At 34.9% G+C, this 25,190-nt stretch overlaps 2 protein-coding genes across 3 annotated transcripts in view; both read left to right on the forward strand.

Moving 5' to 3' along the window:
• The window catches only part of LOC143431821 (protein masquerade-like), a 358,901-nt gene that overhangs the window by 37,062 nt on the left and 296,649 nt on the right, over positions 1-25,190 (forward strand). The gene's annotated exons all lie outside the window — the stretch shown is intronic.
• Positions 1-25,190, forward strand: part of LOC143431828 (uncharacterized) — a 243,034-nt gene that overhangs the window by 22,049 nt on the left and 195,795 nt on the right. Inside the window, exon 2 of one of the 2 annotated variants that reach the window (XM_076908780.1) lies at positions 21,573-21,720. In XM_076908780.1, coding sequence (XP_076764895.1) covers positions 21,573-21,720 — 148 coding nt within the window. Of the gene's footprint in view, positions 1-21,571; positions 21,721-25,190 lie in introns of both variants that reach the window. The other variant, XM_076908781.1, reaches the window with a different exon arrangement.

The following is a 25,190-nucleotide window of genomic DNA, read 5'->3' on the forward strand; positions in this document are numbered from 1 at the left end:
TCTTTAAATTCGAAATTTCAAATTTAAAGCCTCAAATCTCAAGCTCGAGAGCAGAAGCCTGAACTTTGAAATTGAAAATTCCAAATTCCAAGCTTCATTGCCGCATAAAATTATTTGATATCAAATAAGACATCGAACCGGGGCTACCTTTTTTTAATTAATTTCACTCAATTTTAAAATGTCAAGTTTAAAGCTTCAAATCTCAGACTTGAACTTCGAAGCGTTGATTTCAAACTTTTAGGAAACCTTTAATCAATTTTTTAGTCATTCAAAGCTGTCCTCATTTTCCATTCTCTTCTAAAAAAAAAAAAAAAAAAAATTTAAAAAAAACGAAGAAATCCTCATTTCTCAAGCAGTAGAAAAGAATCGAGCGACGTAAGCGGGTGACTAAAAACAGCGCCATAATAATCTCATTAGAAATCTCGCGGTGGTGCGTCGGATCTGTTTGTGGACTTTTAATTACAGGGAATTTTTTCGCGCTCGCGTTCACTCGCATACACTCGGATGAAAACACGCGATGCAGTGTACCGTTACATAATTAAGAACGCTTCTCTAATTACCACCGCGTCCACGTTATTTCATTGCTCGCTTCTTTCAAGGGAATAATCCCTGGTCCAACGCGAGCCACGAATTTAGGTTCGCTTCTTTTCAGACGCCTTCGATCGTGCACTTTGCTTCCTCAAATTTTATATTTTTTTCTACAATTTTTCTGTTCATTTTTCTGAATGAAATCGCAAATAAAAAATTTCAGTTTCCATAGAAATTAATTTACAAATTTATTTGTTTGTCGTAGAAATTTAATATTAATTTCTATAATTTTTTCTTTGGCAATTTTTCTGAATGAAACTACGAATAAAAATTGTCAGTTTCTATCGAAATTAATTTGCAAATTTATTTGTTTGTCGTAGAAATTTAATATTAATTTCTATAATTTTTTCTTTGGCAATTTTTATGAATGAAATCACAAATAAAAAATGTCAGTTTCCATCGAGTAATCCAACAAATTAGCTTACAAATTTATTTGTTTGTCGTAGAAATTTAATAACTGATCTTTAGAATTTTTTCTTTGGCAATTTTTATGAATGAAATCACAAATAAAAAATTCCAGTTTCCATAGAAATTAATTTACAAATTTATTTGTTTGGTGTAGAAATTTAATACTGATTTCTATAATTTTTTTTGTTCATTTTTCTGAATGAAATCACAAATAAAAAATGTCAGTTTCTATCGAAATTAATTTACAAATTTATTTGTTTGTCTCAGAAACAATTTTGTTTTTTTTTTTAATTATTGTGGTATTGCAAACTGCTATTAATAGTGAGTTGAATTTATGGAGAAGTAGTGCTAGAAATAGAAAAAAAAATTTTTTAAATCTACATATATTTATACATTTTTATTTATTTTATTTTTTTTATTCTTAGTTTCTTTATATTTTTTATTTTTTATTTATATATCACAAATATATAATAATAATTTATATATATAAGTTTTTTAATATCAAATAGCAAAATAATTTTTTTGCTATCAAACAGCTCAAATCTCAAGCTTCGAATCTCAAACTTGAAAGTTGAAGTTTTAGATCTCAAGCTTGAAAGTTGAAGATTCAAATCTCAAGCTTGAAACTTGATGCTTTGGATCTCAAGCTTGGAAGTTATAGCTTCAAGTCTCAAGCTTGAAAGTTGGAACTTAAATTTTGAAGCTTGAGATTTAAAGCTTCAAACTTCAAATTTCTATTTGAACGCCTCAACTTTCAAGCTCAAGACTTGAAGCTTCAACTTTCAAGCTTGAAGTTTGGTACTTAAAACTTGAAACTTCCAAAGTGAAGAATAAGAACGCCTTTAAATAACATTAGACTTTCTAAATTACACCAAAACTAGTCAATATATAAAAAATGCTCACAAAAGAACAACTCAAATCCCAATAACCACATCTTCCAAACCACCAAATCATTCAACAAAAAAAATAAATTCCAAACTAAAAGAAGAAAAAAAACCCTCCAAACCATCGAATTATTCAACAAAAAAAACAAATCCCGAACTAAAAAAAAAAAAAAAAAGAAGCCTTCCAAACCATAAAATCGTCCAACGAAAATAATAAGTTCCAAACTAAAGAAAAGAAAAAAGAAAAAAAACCCAAACCATAAAATCACCCAATAAAAAAAATAAATTCCAAACTAAAAGAAAAAAGAATTCTCCAAACCATCAAATCATTGAACAAAAAAAAATAAATTCCAAATTAAAAAAAGAAAAACCTCAAAATCACCAAATCGTCCAACCAAAAAAATAAATCCCAAACCAAAAGGGAGAAAAAAGAAAAAGAAAACAATCTCTCTGGATTCTACGCAGCCCAAACACAAACCAAACGCATCAGTTTAATCCACGCAACACGAGTAGAACAGGTCACCTCCAATTTCGTCTTATCCAGCGATATTATTCGCGCATTTGCGTTGGTGACGAGATAGAAAAAGGCTGAAAGGAATGGCGGGCAGGCTATTAAGTTAACGGGCCTGGTAAAACCGTGGTGATGCACCTGATTCTTTGTTCGAGCCGAGGTGAGAAAGGCCGCTGTCGGATGGCCTGGCAGGAAGGGGATGAAAGGAAGAGCAATGCGATATTAATTACATTTAAGCTCGCTTGTGTGTGGGAGCCCATGGTTTATTCAAAATTCCCCTCTCTATTTACATATTTCTTTTCTACGCTCTTAAATCGATCCTTTTACAAGCCTTAAATGGCGATTCTGACGATCTTTAATCCCTCTTTATTTTTTTTTGTTGTTTTTGGTAGATCAGTGGATGTTTTGGTGGCTTATTTTTGTGGGAAATTGAAGATTAGAAACTCTAAACTTGAAATTTCAAACTTGAAGTTCCAATCTTCAAGCTTGAGATTCGTGGCTTTAAATTTGAAATTTCAGACTTGAAGTTCCAATCTTCAAGCTTGAGATTTGAGGCTTTAAATTTGAAATTTCAGACTTGAAGTTCCAATCTTCAAGCTTGAGATTCGTGGCTTTAAATTTGAAATTTCAGACTTGAAGTTCCAATCTTCAAGCTTGAGATTCCTGGCTTTAAATTTGAAATTTCAGACTTGAAGTTTCAACTTTCAAGCTTGAGATTCGTGGCTTTAAATTTGAAATTTCAGACTTGAAGTTCCAATCTTCAAGCTTGAGATTCGTGGCTTTAAATTTGAAATTTCAGACTTGAAGTTCCAATCTTCAAGCTTGAGATTTGAGGCTTTAAATTTGAAATTTCAGACTTGAAGTTCCAATCTTCAAGCTTGAGATTCGTGGCTTTAAATTTGAAATTTCAGACTTGAAGTTTCAACTTTCAAGCTTGAGATTCGTGGCTTTAAATTTGAAATTTCAGACTTGAAGTTTCAACTTTCAAGCTTGAGATTCGTGGCTTTAAATTTGAAATTTCAAACTTGAAGTTCCAATCTTCAAGCTTGAGATTCCTGGCTTTAAATTTGAAATTTCAGACTTGAAGTTTCAACTTTCAAGCTTGAGATTCGTGGCTTTAAATTTGAAATTTCAGACTTGAAGTTCCAATCTTCAAGCTTGAGATTCGTGGCTTTAAATTTGAAATTTCAGACTTGAAGTTCCAATCTTCATGCTTGAGATTCGTGGCTTTAAATTTGAAATTTCAAACTTGAAGTTCCAATCTTCAAGCTTGAGATTTGAGGCTTTAAATTTGAAATTTCAGACTTGAAGTTCCAATCTTCAAGCTTGAGATTCGTGGCTTTAAATTTGAAATTTCAGACTTGAAGTTTCAACTTTCAAGCTTGAGATTCGTGGCTTTAAATTTGAAATTTCAGACTTGAAGTTTCAACTTTCAAGCTTGAGATTCGAAGCTTCACCTTCCAAACTTGAGACTTGATGCATCAAACTTGAAATTTCAACTTTCAAAATTGAGACTTAAAGCTCTGAGCTTGAATTTCTAACTCTCAAACTTGAGATTCCAAGCTTCAACTCTCTGACTTGAGATTCGAGGCTTCAAACTTGAAATATCAACCGTTAAGCTTGAGACTTGAAGCTTTGAATTTGAAATTTCAAACTTGTAGCTCCAATATACAAGCTCGAGACCTGAAATTTCAACTTGCAGGTTTGAAATTTGAAGCTTCATCTCTCAATCTTTGTAGCTTGAAGTTTGAGATTTCAAGCTGAAGACTTAACTCTTGGCGTTTGATCCTTGAGACGTGAAACTTCAGATTTGAGGCTTTAAATTTGAAATTTCAGACTTGAAGTTTCAACTTTCAAGCTTGAGATTCGTGGCTTTAAATTTGAAATTTCAAACTTGAAGTTCCAATCTTCAAGCTTGAGATTTGTGGCTTTAAATTTGAAATTTCAGACTTGAAGTTCCAATCTTCAGGCTTGAGATTCGTGGCTTTAAATTTGAAATTTCAAACTTGAAGTTCCAATCTTCAAGCTTGATATTCGTGGCTTTAAATTTGAAATTTCAGACTTGAAGTTTCAACTTTCAAGCTTGAGATTCGTGGCTTTAAATTTGAAATTTCAGACTTGAAGTTTCAACTTTCAAGCTCGATTCTCAGATTTGAACTTGAGCTTCACATTCGAGTTTGCGAACTTGAAGCTTAAACCTTAAATCTTGTGACTTAAAACGTGACACGTGAGGCTTGAAAACTTGAAACCTTCAACCTTCAAGCTTAAGACTTTTCTTTCAAACTTGAAACTTGAAAACTGTTACTATTATATTAATTAGCCAGATTTATGTTTGTTCGTTCTCTGAATAGCTCGAACGATTAATAATGAAATTGTTGAAGCACTTTCGCAATGAGAACAATTCGTGGATGGTTAAAGACAGCTTCCATCGCGTGTTTGTCGCATTTCTGAGACTGAAATATCCTCGATGGTATTCGAACTTTTTACTCGCGAGGGAGCAGGCTCGAAGGAGAATTCGAAAGTCCACGGAATCAAAACGCGGAACCTCATTACAAGTTGAAATGGAATTTGAAGTTCGTCGTTCGTGGATGTATTTTGTACCTGGCGACTGTTAGAATTCTCTTCGATTCGATCACAGCCACATTTATTTCTCCTTTCGATCGGACAGTAAAGACGGATTTAAATAATTCTTAATTGGTGCAATTTGTAAAATTATATAGTTTCAATATCTGATTGGTTGAGACGAACGAATCTCAATTGAGGAATTAAAAAAAATATTAAGAACTACTGATATTGCTTTTGATTAGTGCAATGAATTGCAAATCTGGAATTTCAAGGCTGAAGTCTGAAGCACCAAGTCTCAAGCTTCAAGTTTTACGCTTTAAGACTCGAGCTTCGAATCTCAAGCTTTAAATCTGAAGTTAAAGCTTCGAAAAGGAATTAAAAAAAATATTAAGAACTATTGATATTGCTTTTGATTAGTGCAATGAATTGCAAATCTGGAATTTCAAGGCTGAAGTCTGAAGCACCAAGTCTCAAGCTCCAAGTTTTACGCTTTAAGACTCGAGCTTCGAATCTCAAGCTTGAAATCTGCAGTTAAAGCTTCGAAGAGGAATTAAAAAAAATATTAAGAACTATTGATATTGCTTTTGATTAGTGCAATGAATTGCAAATTTGGAATTTCAAGTCTGAAGTCTGAAGCACCAAGTCTCAAGCTTCAAGTTTTACGCTTTAAGACTCGAGCTTCGAATCTCAAGCTTTAAATCTGAAGTTAAGGCTTCGAAGAGGAATTAAAAAAAATATTAAGAACTATTGATATTGCTTCTGATTAGTGCAATGAATTGCAAATCTGGAATTTCAAGTCTGAAGTCTGAAGCAGCGAGTCTCAAGCTTCAAGTTTTACGCTTTAAGACTCGAGCTTCGAATCTCAAGCTTGGAACTTCAAATCTCAAGCTTTAAATCTGAAGTTAAAGCTTCGAAGAGGAATTAAAAAAAATATTAAGAACTATTGATATTGCTTTTGATTAGTGCAATGAATTGCAAATCTGGAATTTCAAGTCTGAAGTCTGAAGCAGCAAGTCTCAAGCTTCAAGTTTTACGCTTCAAGACTCGAGCTTCGAATCTCAAGCTTTAAATCTGAAGTTAAGGCTTCGAAGAGGAATTAAAAAAAATATTAAGAACTATTGATATTGCTTTTGATTAGTGCAATGAATTGCAAATCTGGAATTTCAAGTCTGAAGTCTGAAGCACCAAGTCTCAAGCTTCAAGTTTTACGCTTTAAGACTCGAGCTTCGAATCTCAAGCTTGAAATCTGAAGTTAAAGCTTCGAAGAGGAATTAAAAAAAATATTAAGAACTACTGATATTGCTTTTGATTAGTGCAATGAATTGCAAATCTGGAATTTCAAGTCTGAAGTCTGAAGCACCAAGTCTCAAGCTTCAAGTTTTACGCTTTAAAATTCTAGCTTCGAATCTCAAGCTTGGAACTTCATATCTCAAGCTTGAAATCTCAAGTTAAAGCTTCAAATCCCAGGCTTCAAGCTTTGAGTTTGAAGATTGTCGCTTTAAATACCAAGATTCAAGTTTGAAGGTTGTAGGTCGAAGCCTCAAATCTCAAACTTTAAGTATCAAGCTTCGAATCCTAAGCGTCAAGTCTCAAACTTGAAGGTTGAAGCTTAAAGTCTCAACCTTGAAAGTGGAAGATTCAAGTTTAAAGCTTCAATTCTCAAGTGTGAAGGTTGAAATTTTATGTTTGAAGCCTCAAGTCTCAAGCTTCAAATCCCAAGCTTCACATCCCAAACTCCAATTCTCAAGCTTCAATTTGGAAGCTCCAATTCTCAAGCTTGAAAGTTGAAGCTTCAACTTTAAACCTTCAAATCTCAAGTCTGAAATTTAAAGCATCAGATCTCAAGCTTGAGAGTTGAAGTTTCAAGTTAGAAATTTTGAAGTTTAAAGCTTCAAATCTCAAGCTTCAAGTCCCAAGCTTCAAGTCCCAAACTTCAAATCTCAAGCTCGAAAGTTGAAGCTTCAAATTTGGAGCTTCAAATATCAAGCTTGAAAGTTGAAGCTTCAAGCTTGGAGCATCAAATCTCAAGTTTCAAATTTAAAGCATCAGATCTCAAGCTTGAGAGTTGAAGTTTCAAGTTAGAAATTTTGAAGTTTAAAGCTTCAAATCTCAAGCCTCAAGTCTCAAGCTTCAAATCCCAAGCTTCACATCCCAAACTCCAATTCTCAAGTTTTAAATTGGAAGCTCCAATTCTCAAGCTTTAAATAAAAGCTTAAAACTGTAGACAGAAAACCAATTTCTCTCACATAAATCCAAAAATCAAATAGATGGAGATACGACTCAAAAAAATTCAAGCAAATTTGTGCCAAAACTGTAGACAAAATCAATTCTTAAACCCAAAAACTGAACAGGTGGAGGTGCAACTCAAAAAAATACAAGCAAATTTCTGCCAAAACTGTAGACAAAACCAATTTCTCTCACATCAATTCTTAAATCCAAAATCTGAACAGGTGGGGGTACGACTTAAAAAAAATATAAAAAAAAATTTGTGCCAAAACTGTAGACAAAATCAATCTATAAATCCAAAGATTGAACAGGTGGGGATGCGACTCAAAAAAACATAAGCAAATTTGTGCGAAAACTGTAGACAAGGCTGACAAACACCGTTTCGACATGGAACAGTGGAAAACGAGAGGAGGAATGGAGAGTCATCGTGCGAATCGCGACGACTCGCCAAAATTGGATCAGCTGAATTATACTTGTATGATTCATTAGCGTCTCACTCTGCGAGACAATAAGTGAATTACCATATACATTGTGCGCGATAGTAGACGACAGTTTCGCGTGTTTTTGTCGCGCGCGAGCCAGGCGTGGAGGAGCGCATTGTTCGACCGGAAGTGGATTACCACGCTGAGGACGCTTCTGATACTCCCATCCACGATCAATTGTTTGTCGAGCATTAGTCTGATCGATGTTTATTCGTCGAGCAGCTGGAAAAAATGACGCCAGACCGCGGTTATCGATGGCTCACCATTTTATTTACCAATTTCAAACATTACTTTTCGTCCAACCACCTGCATTATCGAAGAAAAGTTTATTTTAAAAACCATTGTTTCTGTTATTGGGCGAGACTTAAATTCTTAAAAGTTAGAGACTTAAACGCTACTTTCTCAGATTTTTCTTTGAGACTTAAATTGCTATTTTCTCAGATTTTTCTTTGAGACTTAAATTGCTATTTCCTTAAAAGTTAGAAACTTAAAAAGTTATTTTCTTAGATTTTTCTTTGAGACTTAAATTGCTATTTTCTCAAAATTTAGAGACTTAAAAGTTACTTTCTCTGATTTTTCTTTGAGACTTAAATTGCTATTTTCTCAAAAGTTAGAGACTTAAAAGCTTTTTTCTCAGATTTTTCTTTGAGACTTAAAAGCTTTTTTCTCAGATTTTTCTTTGAGACTTAAATTCCTATTTTCTCAAAATTTAGAGATTTAAAAGTTATTTTCTCAGATTTTTCTTTGATACGATTATTTGTGTCTTCTTAGATTTTTCTTTGAGACTTAAATTGCTATTTTCTCAAAAGTTAGAGACTTAAAAGCTTTTTTCTCAGATTTTTCTTTGAGACTTAAATTGCTATTTTCTCAGATTTTTCTTTGAGACTGAAATTGCTATTTTCTTAGATTTTTCTTTGGGACTTAATTGCTATTTTCTCAGAAATTACGGACTTAAAAGTTATTCTCTCAGATTTTTCTTTGAGACTTAAATTGCTATTTCCTTAAAAGTTAGAAACTTAAAAGGTTTTTTCTCAGATTTTTCTTTGAGATTTAAAATGCTATTTCCTTAAAAGTTAGAAACTTAAAAGATTTTTTCTCAGATTTTTCTTTGAGACTTAAATTGCTATTTTCTTAAAAGTTAGAGATTTAAAAGTTATTTTCTCAGATTTTTTTGATACGATTATTATTTGTTTTCTCAGATTTTTCTTTGAGACTTAAATTGCTATTTTCTCAAAAATTACAGACTTAAATTGCTATTTTCTCAGATTTTTCAAACCCTCTGGGAGGCTTAAAAAACTTTTTGAACCTCCCAGAAAGGGAGGGACTTTAAATTAAAAAAATTTCTAAGCTCTCAGCGACATATCAAGAAAAAATTGGAAGCCCAAAACTTTAAATTTGTCAGAAACGAATTTACAAAAATGAGAACCCCAAGCAAACAAATTTCTAAGCTCTAAGAAACTTCTGAAGAAAACAACTCAAGAAAACTGAGAATCCCAAGCGTTAAAATTATTTGAACTCTCTCAAAGCAGATCTAGAAATTTTTTTTAAAACACTCTGTATAAATAAATCCCCAAAAATCGAATTTCGTAAACTTAATTCTTCTAAGATCGCGTTTACAATATTTTCACGTGCAAAAAATGATCGATAAAAATCGAAAACTGAGAAACCCAAGCATTAAAATTGTTTTGACCCTCTCAAAGCAAATCTACAATTTTTTTTTCAAAACACCCTATATAAATAAATCCTCAAAAATAGAATCTTTTAAAAAACATAATTCTTCTATGAATACATTTACAACATTTTCATGTGCAAAAAATGATCGATAAAAATCGAAAACTGAGAAACCCAAGCGTTAAAATTATTTGAACTCTCTCAAAGCAGATCTACAATTTTTTTTTTAAAACACTATACAAATAAATCCCCAAAAACAGAATGTTGCAAACTTAATTCTTCTAAAAACGTGTTTAAAATATTTTCACGTGCAAAAAAAAAATCGAAAAATATCGCTGTCGAAACATAAAAAAATAAACCAGCACTTGCTGATTTCATATTCGAAATAATTCCCCAGGAAAAGCGTGAAACACGCTCTCAGTTGTTTTATCTGAAGCGAAACGCGGATCCATTAATTGACTAAATCCCCAAAAACAGAATGTTGCATACTTAATTCTTCTAAGAACACATTTACAATATTTTGCTCGACAAATATCGCTGTCGAAACATAAAAAATAAACCAGCACTTTCTGATTTCATATTCGAAGTGGTTTTTTGTTTAGCTCCTCAGGAACGAATGCAGAAAACTGAGAACCCTAAGCAAACAAATTTCTAAGCTCTAAGAAACTTCTGAAGAAAACAACTCAAGAAAACTGAGAATTCCAAACATTAAAATTGTTTTGAGACCCTCTCAAAGCAAATCTACAATTTTTTTTTTAAGAAAATCCCCAAAAACAGAATGTTGCAAACTTAATTCTTCTAAAAACGTGTTTAAAATATTTTCACGTGCAAAAAAAGATCGAAAAATATCGCTGTCGAAATGTAAAAAAATAAACCAGTACTTTCTGATTTCATATTCGAAGTGGTTTTTTGTTTAGCTCCTCAGGAACGAATGTAGAAAACTGAGAACCCTAAGCAAACAAATTTCTAAGCTCTAAGAAACTTCTGAAGAAAACAACTCAAGAAAACTGAGAATTCCAAACATTAAAATTGTTTTGAGGCCCTCTCAAAGCAAATCTACAATTTTTTTTTTAAGAAAATACCCAAAAACAGAATGTTGCAAACTTAATTCTTCTAAAAACGTGTTTAAAATATTTTCACGTGCAAAAAAAGATCGAAAAATATCGACCAGCACTTTCTGATTTCATATTGGAAATAATTCCCCAGGAAAAGCGTGAAACACGCTCTCAGTTGTTTTGTCTGAAGCGAAACGCGGATCCATTAATTGACTTGGCTTCTGCAAATCCGTAGCCATTCAGTATTTATGCGCGTCTTCGCCTTAAGCTTTCGCTCGTTCGCGTTTTATTTACGAGTCCGCACTGCCGTCGCAGATTACGAAACGCGAGGGCAACGAGTAAACTTTACGATATACCTTGTGTCATTCTTCGTGCTTCCTCGAAGCCAGTTTCGCGAACAAACGCGCGGAACTGGGGCGGACGGCTGCAGCGGACAAAACTTTCATTCAGAACCGGTTGCTCGCCCAGCGGAATCAGCATTTTACGCGTAACGCGAGCGTATTCGCGTTTCACCAGCCGCTGTCGGTTTTTAATCGAAGGAGAATTTAATTGGATCGCGTTGTTGCGCCCCTGTTTTGCGCCTTCGCTGCTCTGCTCTTTCGAATCACGGAATTAACGTTGGTTTTTAAACGCTTCGATGCAGCGAGCCTGAGGATTGGTTGAAAAGTTTTGCGAATATTTATTCTTAATTTTAATAAATTCGAGATATATTTTGTGTAGTTTTTTTTTTTTTTTTATTTGAGCTATATTTTGGGCAGAAACGTTCCATTGTGGTTTTTTATTTTTTTGTTTTCATATCAGGATTTTTTCTTTCAACACTGTAGTTTTTCATTTTTTTTTTCAACGCTGTACTTTTTTATTTTGAAATTATTTTAAAGTTTGAAATTTCAAGTTTGATGCTTCAAATCTCAAGTCTGAAGTTTAAAGCCTCAAGTCACAAGCTTGAAGTTAGAATTTTCAAGTTCGAAGCTTCAAATCTCAAGCTTCAAATTTAAAGCCTCCAATCTCAAGCTTGAAGTTGAAAATTTCAAGTTTGAAGCTTCAAATCTTAAGTTTCAAGTATGAAGCCTCCAATCTCAAGCTTCAAGTTTGAAATTTCAAGTTTAAAGCTTCAAATCTCAAGTCTGAAGTTCGAAGCTTCGAGTCTCAAGCTTGAAGTTTCAAATTTCAAGTTAGAAGCTTCAAATATCAAGTTTCAAGTTCAAAGTCTCAAGTCTCAAGCTTCAAGTTTGAAGTTTCAAGTTTGAAGCCTTAATCTCAAGCTAGAAAGTTAAAGATTTAAGTTTGAAATTTCAAGTTCGAAGCTTCAAATCTCAAGCTTCAAATTTAAAGTCTCCAATCTCAAGTTTGAAGTTGAAAATTTCAAGTTAGAAGCTTCAAATATCAAGTTTCAAGTTCAAAGTCTCAAGTCTCAAGCTTGAAGTTTGAAATTTCAAGTTTGAAGCCTTAATCTCAAGCTTGAGAGTTGAAGCTTTAAGTTTGAATTCTCAAGTTCGAAGCTTCAAATCTCAAGTCTGAAGTTCAAAGCCTCGAGTCACAAGCTTGAAGTTAGAATTTTCAAGTTCGAAGCTTCAAATCTCAAGTTTCAAATTTAAAGCCTCCAATCTCAAGCTTGAAGTTGAAAATTTCAAGTTTGAAGCTTCAAATCTCAAATTTCAAGTATGAAGCCTCCAATCTCAAGCTTCAAGTTTGAAATTTCAAGTTTTGAAGCTTCAAATCTCAAGTTTCAAATATGAAGCCTCCAATCTCAAGCTTCAAGTTTGAAATTTCAAGTTTGAAGCTTCAAATCTCAAGCTTCAAGTTCAAAGCTTCGAGTCTCAAGCTTGAAGTTTCAAATTTCAAGTTAGAAGCTTCAAATCTCAAGCTTCAAGTTAAAAGCCTCAAGTTTCAAGCTTGAAGTTTGAAGTTTCAAGTTTGAAGCCTTAATCTCAAGCTAGAAAATTAAAGATTTAAGTTTGAAATTTCAAGTTTTATGCTTCAAATCTCAAGTCTGAAGTTTGAAGCTTCGATTCTCAAGCTTGAAGGTTGAAATTTCAAGCTTGAAGCACCAAATCTCAAGTTTCAAGTTCGAAGCCTCACGTCTCAAGCTTGAAGGTTGAAGCTTCAAGTTAGAAATTTCAAGTTTGAAGCTTCAAATCTCAAGCTTCAAGTTAAAAGCCTCAAGTCTCAAGCTTGAAGTTTCAAATTTCAAGTTAGAAGCTTCAAATATCAAGTTTCAAGTTCAAAGCCTCCAGTCTCAAGCTTGAAGTTTCAAATGTCGAGTACCAAAACTCTGAGCGATAGTATTTCTTATTTTATTTTTTTCAACGCTGTAGTTTTTTATTTTTTCTTTTCTACGCTGTAGTTTTTTATTTTATTTTTTTCAACGCTGTAGTTTTTTTTTCAACGCTGTAATTTTTTTTCTACACTATAGTTTTTTATTTTATTCTTTTCAACGCTGTAGTTTTTTATTTTATTTTGTTTTTTATTTGTTTAGATCAGGATTCAACGTTTATAAAAGCTGGCCATAAATTTCTACTTTGTTGGTTGCGAAGAGTTGGTCTTCACGGTTATACAATTTAAAATTTCCCGCCGTAAATGTTCGAAAAAGTTACTGGCGCAGCTCTTTTCTTGTACTTTAAACTTCTTAACGAAAGAGTGGTGCATCGCTGGAGGATAGTTTCGCAGGTTGCGCAATTTAGAACGTTGGATGTACAAAAGAATTTCATGAGACTTTGAAACTTCCTTCGAAACGGTCAGACTGTTTACTGTGCTCCTTTCGAAGGAACTTGGTCGTCTGTAACTTGTCATATCGCTAGTAGAGTCAGAAAAATCTGTTATAAAGATGATAGAGTCTAGCATAAGAGTCAGAAGCATCGCAAATACCATTAAGAACCACGCGAATTTGTACCAGCAACGTTGAAGCAGCTTCGAAGAAGCTTAAATCTTGCAATTCTCTTCAGAGAAACCATACAGTAGCGTTCTTGACGAACTTGGAAACTTACAATTCTCTACAAAGCTTAAACCTTGCAATTCTTTGCAAAAAGAAAGCTTAAATCTTACAATTCTCCTTCAGAATGCTTGAATGCTTGAAGAACTTAGAATTTTGCAATTCCTTTCAAAGCTGCAATCTTGCAATTTCCCTTCAAAGCTGCCTCAAATGTGTTTATAGGACAATTAAATAAGTAATAAGTAAAGAGAATAAATTGAATTCGTGTAATTTGGAAGAAAATCTCTTATAAAGATGGCAGAGTCTAGCGTAAGGGTCAGAAGCATTAGAAAAGCTATGAAGAATCACGCGAATTTGAACCTTATGTTGGTCGAAGTGAGAGAAACTAATTCTAGGATCAATATGGCCACCATTTGCGAGATTTCTGCGTTCAAAATGATTTTCCACAGCTCACTCGTGTTGGAGATTGTTTGGCAATGGTGAAAATGGGTTTATAGGACAATTAAATAAATTTAATTCGTGTAATTCGAAAAAAATCTGCTATAAAGATCATTGAGACTCGAAGCGTTAAACTTCAAACTTGAGATTTGAAGCTTCAAGCTTCAGACTTGAGGCTTTGAACTTGTAGCTTGAGATTTGAAGCTTCAAACTTGAAATTTCAAACTTAAAGCTTGAGATCTGAGGCTTTAAACTTGAAACTTGAGATTTGAACCTTCAAATTTGAAATTTCTAGATCGAAACTTCAACTCTGAAGCTTGAAACTTGAGTCTTCAGCCATCAAGTTTTAGACTTGCAGCTTTAATTCCCGAAGCTTCAGCTTTCAAGCTTGAGACTTGAGGCATTAAACTTGAAGCTTGAGATTTGAAGCTAGAAACTTGAAATTTCTAACTTGAAGCTTTAACTCTCGAGCTTGATATTTGAAGCTTTAAACTTGAAACTTGAGATTTGGAGCCTCAAGCTTGACCTTTCAACCTTCAAGGTTGAGACTTGAGGCTTTAAACTTGAAACTTGAGATTTGAAGCTTTTGACAATGGTAAAAATGTGTTTATAGGACAATTAAATAAGGAATGAGTAAAGAAAATAAATTAAATTCGTATAATTCGAAGAAAAATCTGTTATAAAAATCGTAGAGTCTAGTATAAGGGTCAGAAGTATTAGAAAATGTATTAAGAATCACGCGAATTTGAACCTTATGTTGGTCGAGGTGAGAGAAACTAATTCTAGGTTTAATATGGCCACCATTTTCCAGATTTTTGCGTTCTAATTCGTTTCAGAGATTGTTCGAAGACAGTAAAGACATGTTTCTAGCTAAATTAAATAAGAACTTAATAAATACGAGCCTTATAATTTGTAAATGCTATCGATACAAAGAAATTGAATTCTCTGAATCAATAATTTGTTACTAAACATATTTCTCAATATTTACTGCGTTCTATATTAAACATTCTCTAGTTTCTAACGCAGACATTATAGTAAATCGATCCAAGAAATATAGCTATTTCGAAAAATATAGCTAAAACAAAAAAATAAAATAAAGAAGTAATTTCATATTTTCGAAACGAAACGAATTTTGTTTATTATTTCTTTTATTTTTTTATTGATTGAACGTGGTCCCAACTGAGGAATTAAAAGTGAGAATGGTGTCTGCTAAGAAATTTAATTTTCTAAATCAATAATAAACTAATAAACATATTTTTCACTGTCTATTGCATTCTCTGTTAAACATTCTCTGAATTCTGGCGTGAAAATTACAGTAAATCGTAGTCCAAAAAATGTAGGTAAACAGAAAAAGATAAAATAAAATAAAATAAAGAAGAAATTTCATATTTTTGAAATGGAAGGAATATTTTTCTTTGGTCGTTCGATTGAACTTGGTTCAGGTTGAGGAATTAAAAGGAGGATGGTGTCTGCCAAGGAGAAACGGATCGACGAATGAAAAGTAACGGCGCATTAACGAACTGAACGAGGCACAGAGGGTTAATATTCGAAATTTCACGCGAGCCTTTCCCCCGTCCGATTGCATCTAAGCATAATGAGCTACTGCAATTGCCTTCTCCAGCAAAACGGTAATCCACAGCCGCTTTGAATGCCCTCGTTACCAGCCTGTATAGCCAGCCTCCTCTTAAACACGGAATTTCCTACCAATTCGACGATACGCGATTTCAAACTCACTTCCGGATTGTGGTCACGGCAATGGCGACAATAGAAATATCGACGATTTAAACTCTGCTCCTCGTGAACGCGAGAGAGCTCGTTTCGATCTCGTTCAGCACTCTTCAAACGCGCAAACAACGACTCAGATCTCTATTTTTTTTTGTTCATTTGCAAAAGAAGTGGAGAAACGAGGGTTTGAACCTGTGCTTATCAAGACAATTTCTTTATATTTTTGTCATATCTATTTTTCAGAATTATTATCTTTGATTTATATTTGTTTTCTTTGATTATTCTTTATTTAAGTTTCCTTTAAAATGGATTTGAACGTGTAAAATTTGGCAAATGGTGGCCATGTTGAATTAGAATTAATTTCTTTCAATTCGACCGACGTAAGGTTCAAATTCGAGTGATTCTTCATAGTTTTTATCATTCTTCTGACCCTTATGTTAGATTCTACGATCTTTATAACAGATTTTTCTTCGAATTATATGAATTAAATTTATTTTCTTTACTTATTCCTTATTTAATTGTCCTGTATACACATTTTTACCATTGTCAAAAGCAGCAAATCTCAAGTATCAAGTCTAAAGCCTCACGTCTCAAGCTTGAAGTTTGAAATTTCAAGTTTGAAGCCTTAAATTTTAAGCTTGAAGTTTGAAATCTTAAGTTTAGAGCCTCACGTCTCAAGCTTGAAGTTTGAAATTTGAAGTTCGAAGCCTTAAATTTCAAGCTTGAAGTTTGAAATTTTAAGTTTCAAGCTTCAAATCTCAAGCTTGATAGTTGAAGCTCCAAATCTCTCAAGTTTCAATATTGAATCCTCAAGTTTGGAGCTTCTTTTTTTATTGATTAAAATATGCACGACGGCTATGACCGTCATTTGCGTATACGCATCGCCAAGAATCCGACGGCTATGACCGTCATTTGCGTACAGATCGCCAAGAATCTGACGACTATAACCGTCATTTGCGTATACGCATCGCCAAGAATCCGACGGCTATGACCGTCATTTGCGTACAGATCGCCAAGAATCTGACGGCTATAACCGTCATTTGCGTATACGCGTCGCCAAGAATCTGACGACTATAACCGTCATTTGCGTATACGCATCGCCACGAATCCGACGGCTATGACCGTCATTTGCGTACAGAGTGTTAACGAATGAAAATTTTTACTTCGAACCAACCAGAAATTACCAGCGTAATATAAATACTCGGCCAGCGTATAAAATGCTCGATGTTGCCTTTTCGCGACGATCGTTACGGAATAAAAACGTATCGAAAGCCACCCCCCAATGGTGGTATTCGCGGTATTTCCAGCTGAAATTCGAGAGTTTCGTTTGTTATGATCATACACGGTATATTTTTCCCTTAATATCGCGGCGGAAAAATTATTACCATTTTATCCGCGGTTATATTTGCTCTCGCCAATTTTATTCAAACATCCTCGGTTATTTCATGTTGGAAATGGCGTTGAAAAATGTGTTTTTACCAGTTAAAAAATTGCGTTCCCCCTCTTTTTCTCTTTTTTTACTCTTCTTTAACGCAGCATAGGCGAAATCGAGCGATCGTCAGTTGCGAAATTTCTCCAATTCTTGAAAATTATTCAGTGATTTCTACAGAAATGATTTAAGAAGAGTAAAAAATCATAAATATTAGAAATTTTCGCTATCCATGGGTGGACTGAAAACTGAAGCTTCAAGTTTAAAGCCTCAAGTCTCAAGCTTGAAGGTTGAAACTTCAAGTTTGGAGCTTCAAATCTCAAGCTTCAAGTCTCAAGCTTGAAAGTTAAAGCTTCAAGTCTCAAGCTTGAAGGTTGAAATTTCGAGTTTCGAGCTTCAAATCTCAAGCTTCAAGTCTCAAGCTTGAAGGTTGAAATTTCAAGTTTGGAGCTTCAAATCTCAAGCTTCAAGTCTCAAGCTTGAAAGTTAAAGCTTCAAGTCTCAAGCTTAAAGGTTGAAATTTCGAGTTTCGAGCTTCAAATCTCAAGCTTCAAGTCTCAAGCTTGAAGGTTGAAATTTCAAGTTTGGAGCTTCAAATCTCAAGCTTCAAGTCTTAAACTTGAAAGTTAAAGCTCCAAGTCTCAAGCTTGAAGGTTGAAATTTCAAGTTTGGAGCTTCAAATCTCAAGCTTCAAGTCTTAAACTTGAAAGTTAAAGCTCCAAGTCTCAAGCTTGAAGGTTGAAATTTCAAGTTTGGAGCTTCAAATCTCAAGCTTCAAGTCTCAAGCTTGAAAGTTAAAGCTTCAAGTCTCAAGCTTGATGGTTGAAATTTCAAGTTTGGAGCTTCAAGTCTCAAGCTTGAAGGTTGAAATTTCAAGAAAACGAATCAGGACAAGTACTAAGACCCAAATATTCAAAATTTTCGTACCCAACAGAGATTTAAGATCAATGGAAGTCCTGAGCTTGAAAAGTTTTGAAATTTTCCCTCAAAAAATGCATTTTTGCCATTTAAAAAGAACGTGGAGGCCCCAACATTCGAAATTGTCGCCACCAGGAGCGAGCAAGATAAACGAGAGCCCTCTGCTTGAAAAGATTTTGAATTTCCACTGCAAAAAATGCATTTTTCCATTAAAAAAATAGCCTCTCTTCCCACTCTTCCCCTCTTTTAGTCTTCTCTAAGAAATCAAAGCAAGTGGAGGCACCAAGAATTCGAAATTCTCGCCTCCAAGAGCGATTCAAGATCAATGGAAGTCCTGAGCTTGAAGAATTTTGAAATTTCCCCCCAAAAAATGCATTTTCACCATTTAAAAGGAACGTGGAGGCCCCAACATTCGAAGTTGTCGCCACCAGGAGCGAATCAAGATTAACGAGAGCCCTCTGCTTGAAAAGATTTTGAATTTCCACTGCAAAAAATGCATTTTTCCATTTAAAAAATAGCCTCTCTTCCCACTCTTCCCCTCTTTTAGTCTTCTCTGGAAGAGCATACACGATCGAGCGATCGTCAGCAGCGAAACTTCTCCAATTTTCGCGAGTTATTCAGCGATCTGTCCCCGCTGAATACGAAACGGGCGAATTAAGGGTTGGCTGAGGGGAATCCGTTTCGAAAATAGTATGAAAACGAACCAAGTTAAAGATCCTCGCGTAGGCGCGCGTTGGTCTCGCGAATTCAAAGTTAATCCATCCCTCGCGATCATCGGAAGTGGAAGTTCTTTGGGAGGGGGGGTTGGAACTAAGAAGATTATCCATAATTTATGTATGAAGGTAAAACAAAGAGTGGACTGCTGGTGGGACTGTATAATTTCAGGTATCGTCGCTCAGAGTTTTGCTATCTCGTTAATTCTTCCTCCAACGAGTTCCAGCTGCTCTGTTTTAACGACTGCGAGGTCCAGAATGTAGATACGATATGTAAAAATCTGTTATAAAGATGATAGAGTCCAGCATAAGGGTCAGAAGCATTAGAAAAGCTATTAAGAATCACGCGAATTTGAACCTTATGTTGGTCGAAGTGAGAGAAACTAATTCTAGGCTCAATATGGCTGCTATTTACTAAATTTTTGCGTCCAAATCCATTCTACAGAAAACGTAAATAAGAAATAAGTAAAGAAAATAAATTTAATTCGTGTAATTCGAAAAAAAATCTGTTATAAAGATCATCGAGATTCGAAGCTTTAAACTTCAGACTCGAGATTTAAAGCTTCAAAGTTGAAGTTTCTGACTTGAAGCTTCAACTCTCAAGCTTCAGATTTAAGGCTTTCAACTTGAAATTTCAAACTTCAAGCCTGAGACTTGAGGCTTTGAACTTGAAGCTTGAGATTTAAAGCTTCTAACTTGAAATTTGAAACTTCAAACTTGAGACGTAAGACTTCGAACTTGAAACTTGAGATTTGGAGCTTCAAGCTTGAAATTTCAACCTTCAAGCTTGAGACTCGAAGCTTTAAACTTCAGACTTGAGGTTTTAAGCTTGAAACTAGAAATTTCAAACTTCAAGCTGCAGACTTGAGGCTTTAAACTTGAATCTTGGGATTTGAAGCTTGAAACTTGAAATTTCTAACTTGAAGCTTCAACTCTCAAGCTTGAAAGTTGAGGCTTCAATCTTCAAGTTTTAGATTTTTATCTTTAATACTCGAAGCTTTAGCTTTCAAGCTTGAGACTTGAGGCTTTAAGCTTGAAGCTTGAGATTTGAAGCTTGAAACTTGAAATTTTTAACTTGAACCTTCAACTCTCAAGCTTGAAATTTAACGCTTCAAACTTGAAATTTCAAACTTCAAGCTTGAAACTTGAGGCTTTAAACTTGAAACTTGAGATTTGAAGCTTTTGTCAATGGTGAAAATGTGTTTATAGGACAATTAAATAAGGAATAAGTAAAGAAAGTAAATTGAATTCGTATAATTCGAAGAAAAATCTCTCATAAAGATGGCAGAATCTAGCATAAGGGTCATAATCATCGCAAATACCATTAAGAATCACTCGAATTTGAACCTTACGACTGTCGAAGTGAAAGAAAATAATTCCACTTCAATATGGCGACGTTATTTACATAAACAAACCAAATATATACATATATACTGTTATTTCTAATATTTTAAATTAAATTATCGTCAATAAGCACTTATATACTCTTACTTCTAATATATTAAACTAAATTATCGTCAACAAATACCAAATCTAGGTTACTTTACGCTTCGTTACCACCAATTAGTACATAATAATCAATTTCTAAAGTGTCGTTTAATCCTGAAACGCAACACTAACCCTCTTAATACTTAAATACAGACAGAAGAGGCTAAAACACGAGACTTTAATAACAGTCTACGCTCCTGCAGAGAGTTCCTCGAGGCTGCACGATGTTTTATACAGGGTGTAACGATGGACAATTATGATACTGGAATACGTTGTATACTATAGTTAGTAATGATATATAATTTGTCGCGGCGGCACCTGTAAGCACCCCTTAATATTGGCCTGATTGATGTTAGAGTAATTACTGGCGAGCACGTTCAGCGAACGGAAATTGGAGGTGCGTCTAATTACTCCCTCAATGCGCCTCCTCCTCTTCTCTAATTGCTGCGAATAATAAGAGTTTCCGTGGTCATTTGATAATTAAATAAGTCCCACGTGAGTCGTTGCTGAAATTGGGACCCCATCGACGCGACTGAAGCAGTTTTTTCGAGTTTCGATTACGTAAATTTTCGAATCTTGCCCTTAAAAATTAATAATTGCCAATATGTCAGCCTATAAATAAATTAATTATTGAAATTTCAGTAGAATAGAAACAAATTTTAATCTAAAATCGACGTAACTGCATAGTTTTTTCGAATTTCATTTACGTAAATTTTCGAATCTTGCCCTCAAAAATCAATAATTGCCAGTAATTGCCTATAAATTAACCAATTATCAATATTTTAATCTAAAATCGACGCTACTGCAGTCGTTTTTTTCGAGTTTCGATTACGTAAATTTTCGAATCTTGCCCTTAAAAATCAATAATTACCAATACGTCAGGCTCTAAATTAATGAATTATCAAAATTTTAACAGAACAGGAAGAAATTTTAATTCAAAGAAGAAATTTGCAACATTGCATTTTTAATTTCATATTGAATTAGAATTACATTCCTTCAGTGTCGATGAGGTAAGTTCTCGAATCTAGCCCTTAAAAATCAATAACTATCAACGTGTCAGGCTCTAAATTAATTAATTATCGAAATTTTAGTAGAATAGAAACAAATTTTAATTTAAAATCGACGTAACTGCAATAGTTTTTTCGAATTTCATTTACGTAAATTTTCGAATCTTGCCCTCAAAAATCAATAATTGCCAATAATTGCCTATAAATTAACCAATTATCAAAATTTTAATCTAAAATCGACGCTACTGCAGTCGTTTTTTCGAGTTTCGATTACGCAAATTTTCGAATCTTGTCCTTAAAAATTAATAATTGCCAACGTATTCGAAATCAGGATTAATTATGGGACCAAATCACCATTGGTGGGCCCATAAAAACCTTCGAAAGGTCAGCTCGAATTCGACGACGCCATAAAATCGTCCATTAAACCAAGTTAGAGCCAATAAAACGATTGTATCACTGCTTTCCTCCCCCCAAAGTCGCAACACGAATCACGTTCGACGTTAAACCAGCTTCCGGTTACATTCTTCTGTTCCAGGCGATGAAGATGAGCAAAGTGGGCAACCAGACCAATTCGCAGGACCCACAGGCGGTGAACTCCCGCGTGTTCGTCGGGAATCTGAACACGTTTCAGTGCAGCAAGACGGACGTCGAGCGGATGTTTCAACGCTATGGACGTCTCGCTGGTGAGTAACAGCTGACCAGAGTCACTGACGATTTAAATGCCTCGCGAATTTAAATGCCTCGCGAATTTAAATGCCTCGCGAATTTAAATGCCTCGCGAATTTCAATGCCTCGAGAATTTGAATGCTTCGCGAATTTCAATGCCTCGCGAATTTGGATGCCTGGCGAATTTCAATCCCTCGCGAATTTAAATGCCTCGCGAACTTAAATGCCTCGCGAATTTAAATGCCTCGCGAGTTTAAATGCCTCGCGAATTTAGATGCCTCGCGAATTTCAATGCCTCGCGAATTTAAATGCCTCGCGAATTTAAATGCCTCGCGAATTTAAATGCCTCGAGAATTTCAATGCCTCGCGAACTGAAATGCCTCGCGAATTTAAATTCCTCACGAATCTAAATGCCTCGCGAATTTGGATGCCTGGCGAATTTAAATGCCTCGCGAATTTAAATGCCTCGCGAATTTAAATGCCTCGCGAATTTAAATGCCTCGCGAATTTAAATGCCTTGCGATTTTAAATGCCTCCCGAATTTAAATACCTCGCGAACTGAAATGCCTCGCGAATTTAAATGCCTCGCGAATTTCAATGCCTCGCGAATTTCAATGCCTCGCGAATTTAAATGCCTCGCGAATTTAAATGCCTCACGAATTTAGATGCCTCGAGAATTTCAATGCCTCGCGAATTTAAATGCCTCGCGAATTTAAATGCCTCGCGAATTCAAATGCCTCGCGAACTGAAATGCCTCGCGAATGTAAATGCCTCGCGAATTTAAATGCCTCGCGAATTTAAATGCCTCGCGAATTTAAATGCCTCGCGAATTTGGATGCCTGGCGAATTTGGATGCCTGGCGAATTTCAATGCCTCGCGAATTTAAATGCCTCGCGAATTTAAATGCCTCGCGAATTTAAATGCCTCGCGAATTTCAATCCCTCGCGAATTTGGATGCCTCGCGAATTTCAATGCCTCGCGAAGTTAAATGCCTCGCGAATTTCAATGCCTCGCGAATTTAAATGCCTCGCGAAGTTAAATGCCTCGCGAATTTAAATTCCTCGCGAATTTGAATGCCTCGCGAATTTCAATACCTCGCGAATTTGGATGCCTGGCGAATTTGGATGCCTGGCGAATTTCAATGCCTCGCGAATTTAAATGCCTCGCGAATTTAAATGCCTCGCGAATTCAAATGCCTCGCGAATTCAAATGCCTCGCGAATTTCAATGCCTCGCGAATTTAAATGCCTCGCGAATTTAAATGCCTCAAAAATTTAAATGCCTCGCGAATTCAAATGCCTCGCGAATTCAAATGCCTCGCGAATTTCAATGCCTCGCGAATTTAAATGCCTCGCGAATTTAAATGCCTCAAAAATTTAAATGTCTCGCGAATTTAGATGCCTCGCGAATTGAAATGCCTCGCGAATTTCAATGCCTCGCGAATTTAAATGCCTCAGTTTTGTTTTATTTGTTACTTATTGTTTGTTTTATTTTTTATTTATTTTATTTGTAGTCTTGCGCTGACGCGTCGCGTCTCAGATTTTTTTTTATTATTATTATTATTCTTAATAAAACCCAGCTCGCAGTTTAACCGCGCAATCTACGATCATCCATTCTCTCTCTCTTTTTCTCTCTTTATATATTTTTTTTTCTTTTTTTTTGGTGGAAGAATAGTTAGAAACCGAGCGTACCCGCGGAGATTCAAAGATCGCGGCACGGATAACAGGAAAAAAGCTCGTGGCGTAAAAAAGTTGCTGCTGGGCGGGAGACAAACAGCGGGGCGGAAATGGGATTCTCTCGATACCCGTTGCTAACCCAATTTGCGGCCTGATAGCTCCTTGACCTTCGATATCCCGATTGGATATCCGTCTCGAGTTACTGCGAGCTGCTGCGAGCCTTTCGCTCTGCCACTAACTTCGTTTCCAGAAGAGCCACCCACTTTCTTGCCCCTCGAAATGGGCTCGTTTCTTCGCGACGACGAGCGATGACAAATTGGAGAAGAAAGAATTTGTGTCTGAGTTCGATTTTGGTGTTGGTTTGGTTTTGTTTTATATTATTGCAAATTCGTTTGTTTGCGTTGATTAAAGGGGGGTTTTTTTGGTGTTCTTCATTTGAGAACCACTGCTTTGGGACATGATATTGTAGATGAAAGATGCATCACTGCTCTGGAATATTTTTTGTTCCTTTCTTTCTTCTTGATAAAAGTGGAGAATTTTGCTGTTTTTGAGAAGCACTGCTTTGGAGTATTTTTGGTGCCTCCTTTTTTTCTTGATAAAAGTGGGAAATTTTGCTGTTCTGTACTTGAGAACCACTGTTTTGGAACACGATGTCATAGATGGAGTCCACTACTGCTTTGGAATATTTTTTGTTCCTCCTTTTTTTCTTGATAAAAGTGGGCAATTTTGCTGTTTTTGAGAATCATTGCTTTGGACGTCCTCGTTCGATTTTGTTGCATTTTATTTTATATTATTGCAAATTCGTTTGTTTGCATTGATTAAAGAGGGGTTTTTTTGGTGTTCTTTATTTGAGAACCACTGTTTTGGAAGACAATATCATAGATGGAGTCCACTACTGCTTTGGAATATTTTTTGTTCCTCCTTTTTTTCCTGATAAAAGTGGGCAATTTTGCTGTTTTTAAGAATCATTGCTTTGGATGTCCTCGTTCGATTTTGTTGCATTTTATTTTATATTATTGCAAATTCGTTTGTTTGCATTGATTAAAGAGGGGTTTTTTTGGTGTTCTTCATTTGAGAACCACTGCTTTGGGATATGATATTGTAGATGGAGGATGCATCACTGCTCTGGAATATTTTTTGTTCCTTCCTTTCTTCTTGATAAAAGTGGAGAATTTTGCTGTTTTTGAGAAGCACTGCTTTGGAGTATTTTTGGTGCCTCCTTTTTTTCTTGATAAAAGTGGGAAATTTTGCTGCTCTGTACTTGAGAACCACTGTTTTGGAACACAATATCATAGATGGAGTCCACCACTGCTTTGGAATATTTTTTGTTCCTCCTTTTTTTCCTGATAAAAGTGGGCAATTTTGCTGTTTTTAAGAATCATTGCTTTGGACGTCCTCGTTCGATTTTGTTGCATTTTATTTTATATTATTGCAAATTCGTTTGTTTGCATTGATTAAAGATGGGTTTTTTTGGTGTTCTTCATTTGAGAACCACTGCTTTGGGACATGATATTGTAAATAGAGTCCACCACTGCTCTGAAATATTTTTTTTCCTTCTTTGTATCTCGATAAAAGTAGACGATTTTACTGTTTTTGGTTCCTCCTTTTTTTCTTTTTCTTATAAAAGTGGACAATTTTGCTGTTCTGTGCTTGAGAACCACTGCTTTAGAACACGATATCATAGATAGAGTCCACTACAGCTCTGGAATATTTTTTTTTCCTCTTTTGTATCTCGATAAAAGTGGACAAATTTTGCTGTTTTTAAAAACCACTGTTTTGGAATATAATATCAGGTGATGCACCACTGCTTTG

The sequence above is a fragment of the Xylocopa sonorina genome, unplaced genomic scaffold (assembly GCF_050948175.1).
Source record: "Xylocopa sonorina isolate GNS202 unplaced genomic scaffold, iyXylSono1_principal scaffold0014, whole genome shotgun sequence".
NCBI classification, from domain to species: domain Eukaryota; kingdom Metazoa; phylum Arthropoda; class Insecta; order Hymenoptera; family Apidae; genus Xylocopa; species Xylocopa sonorina.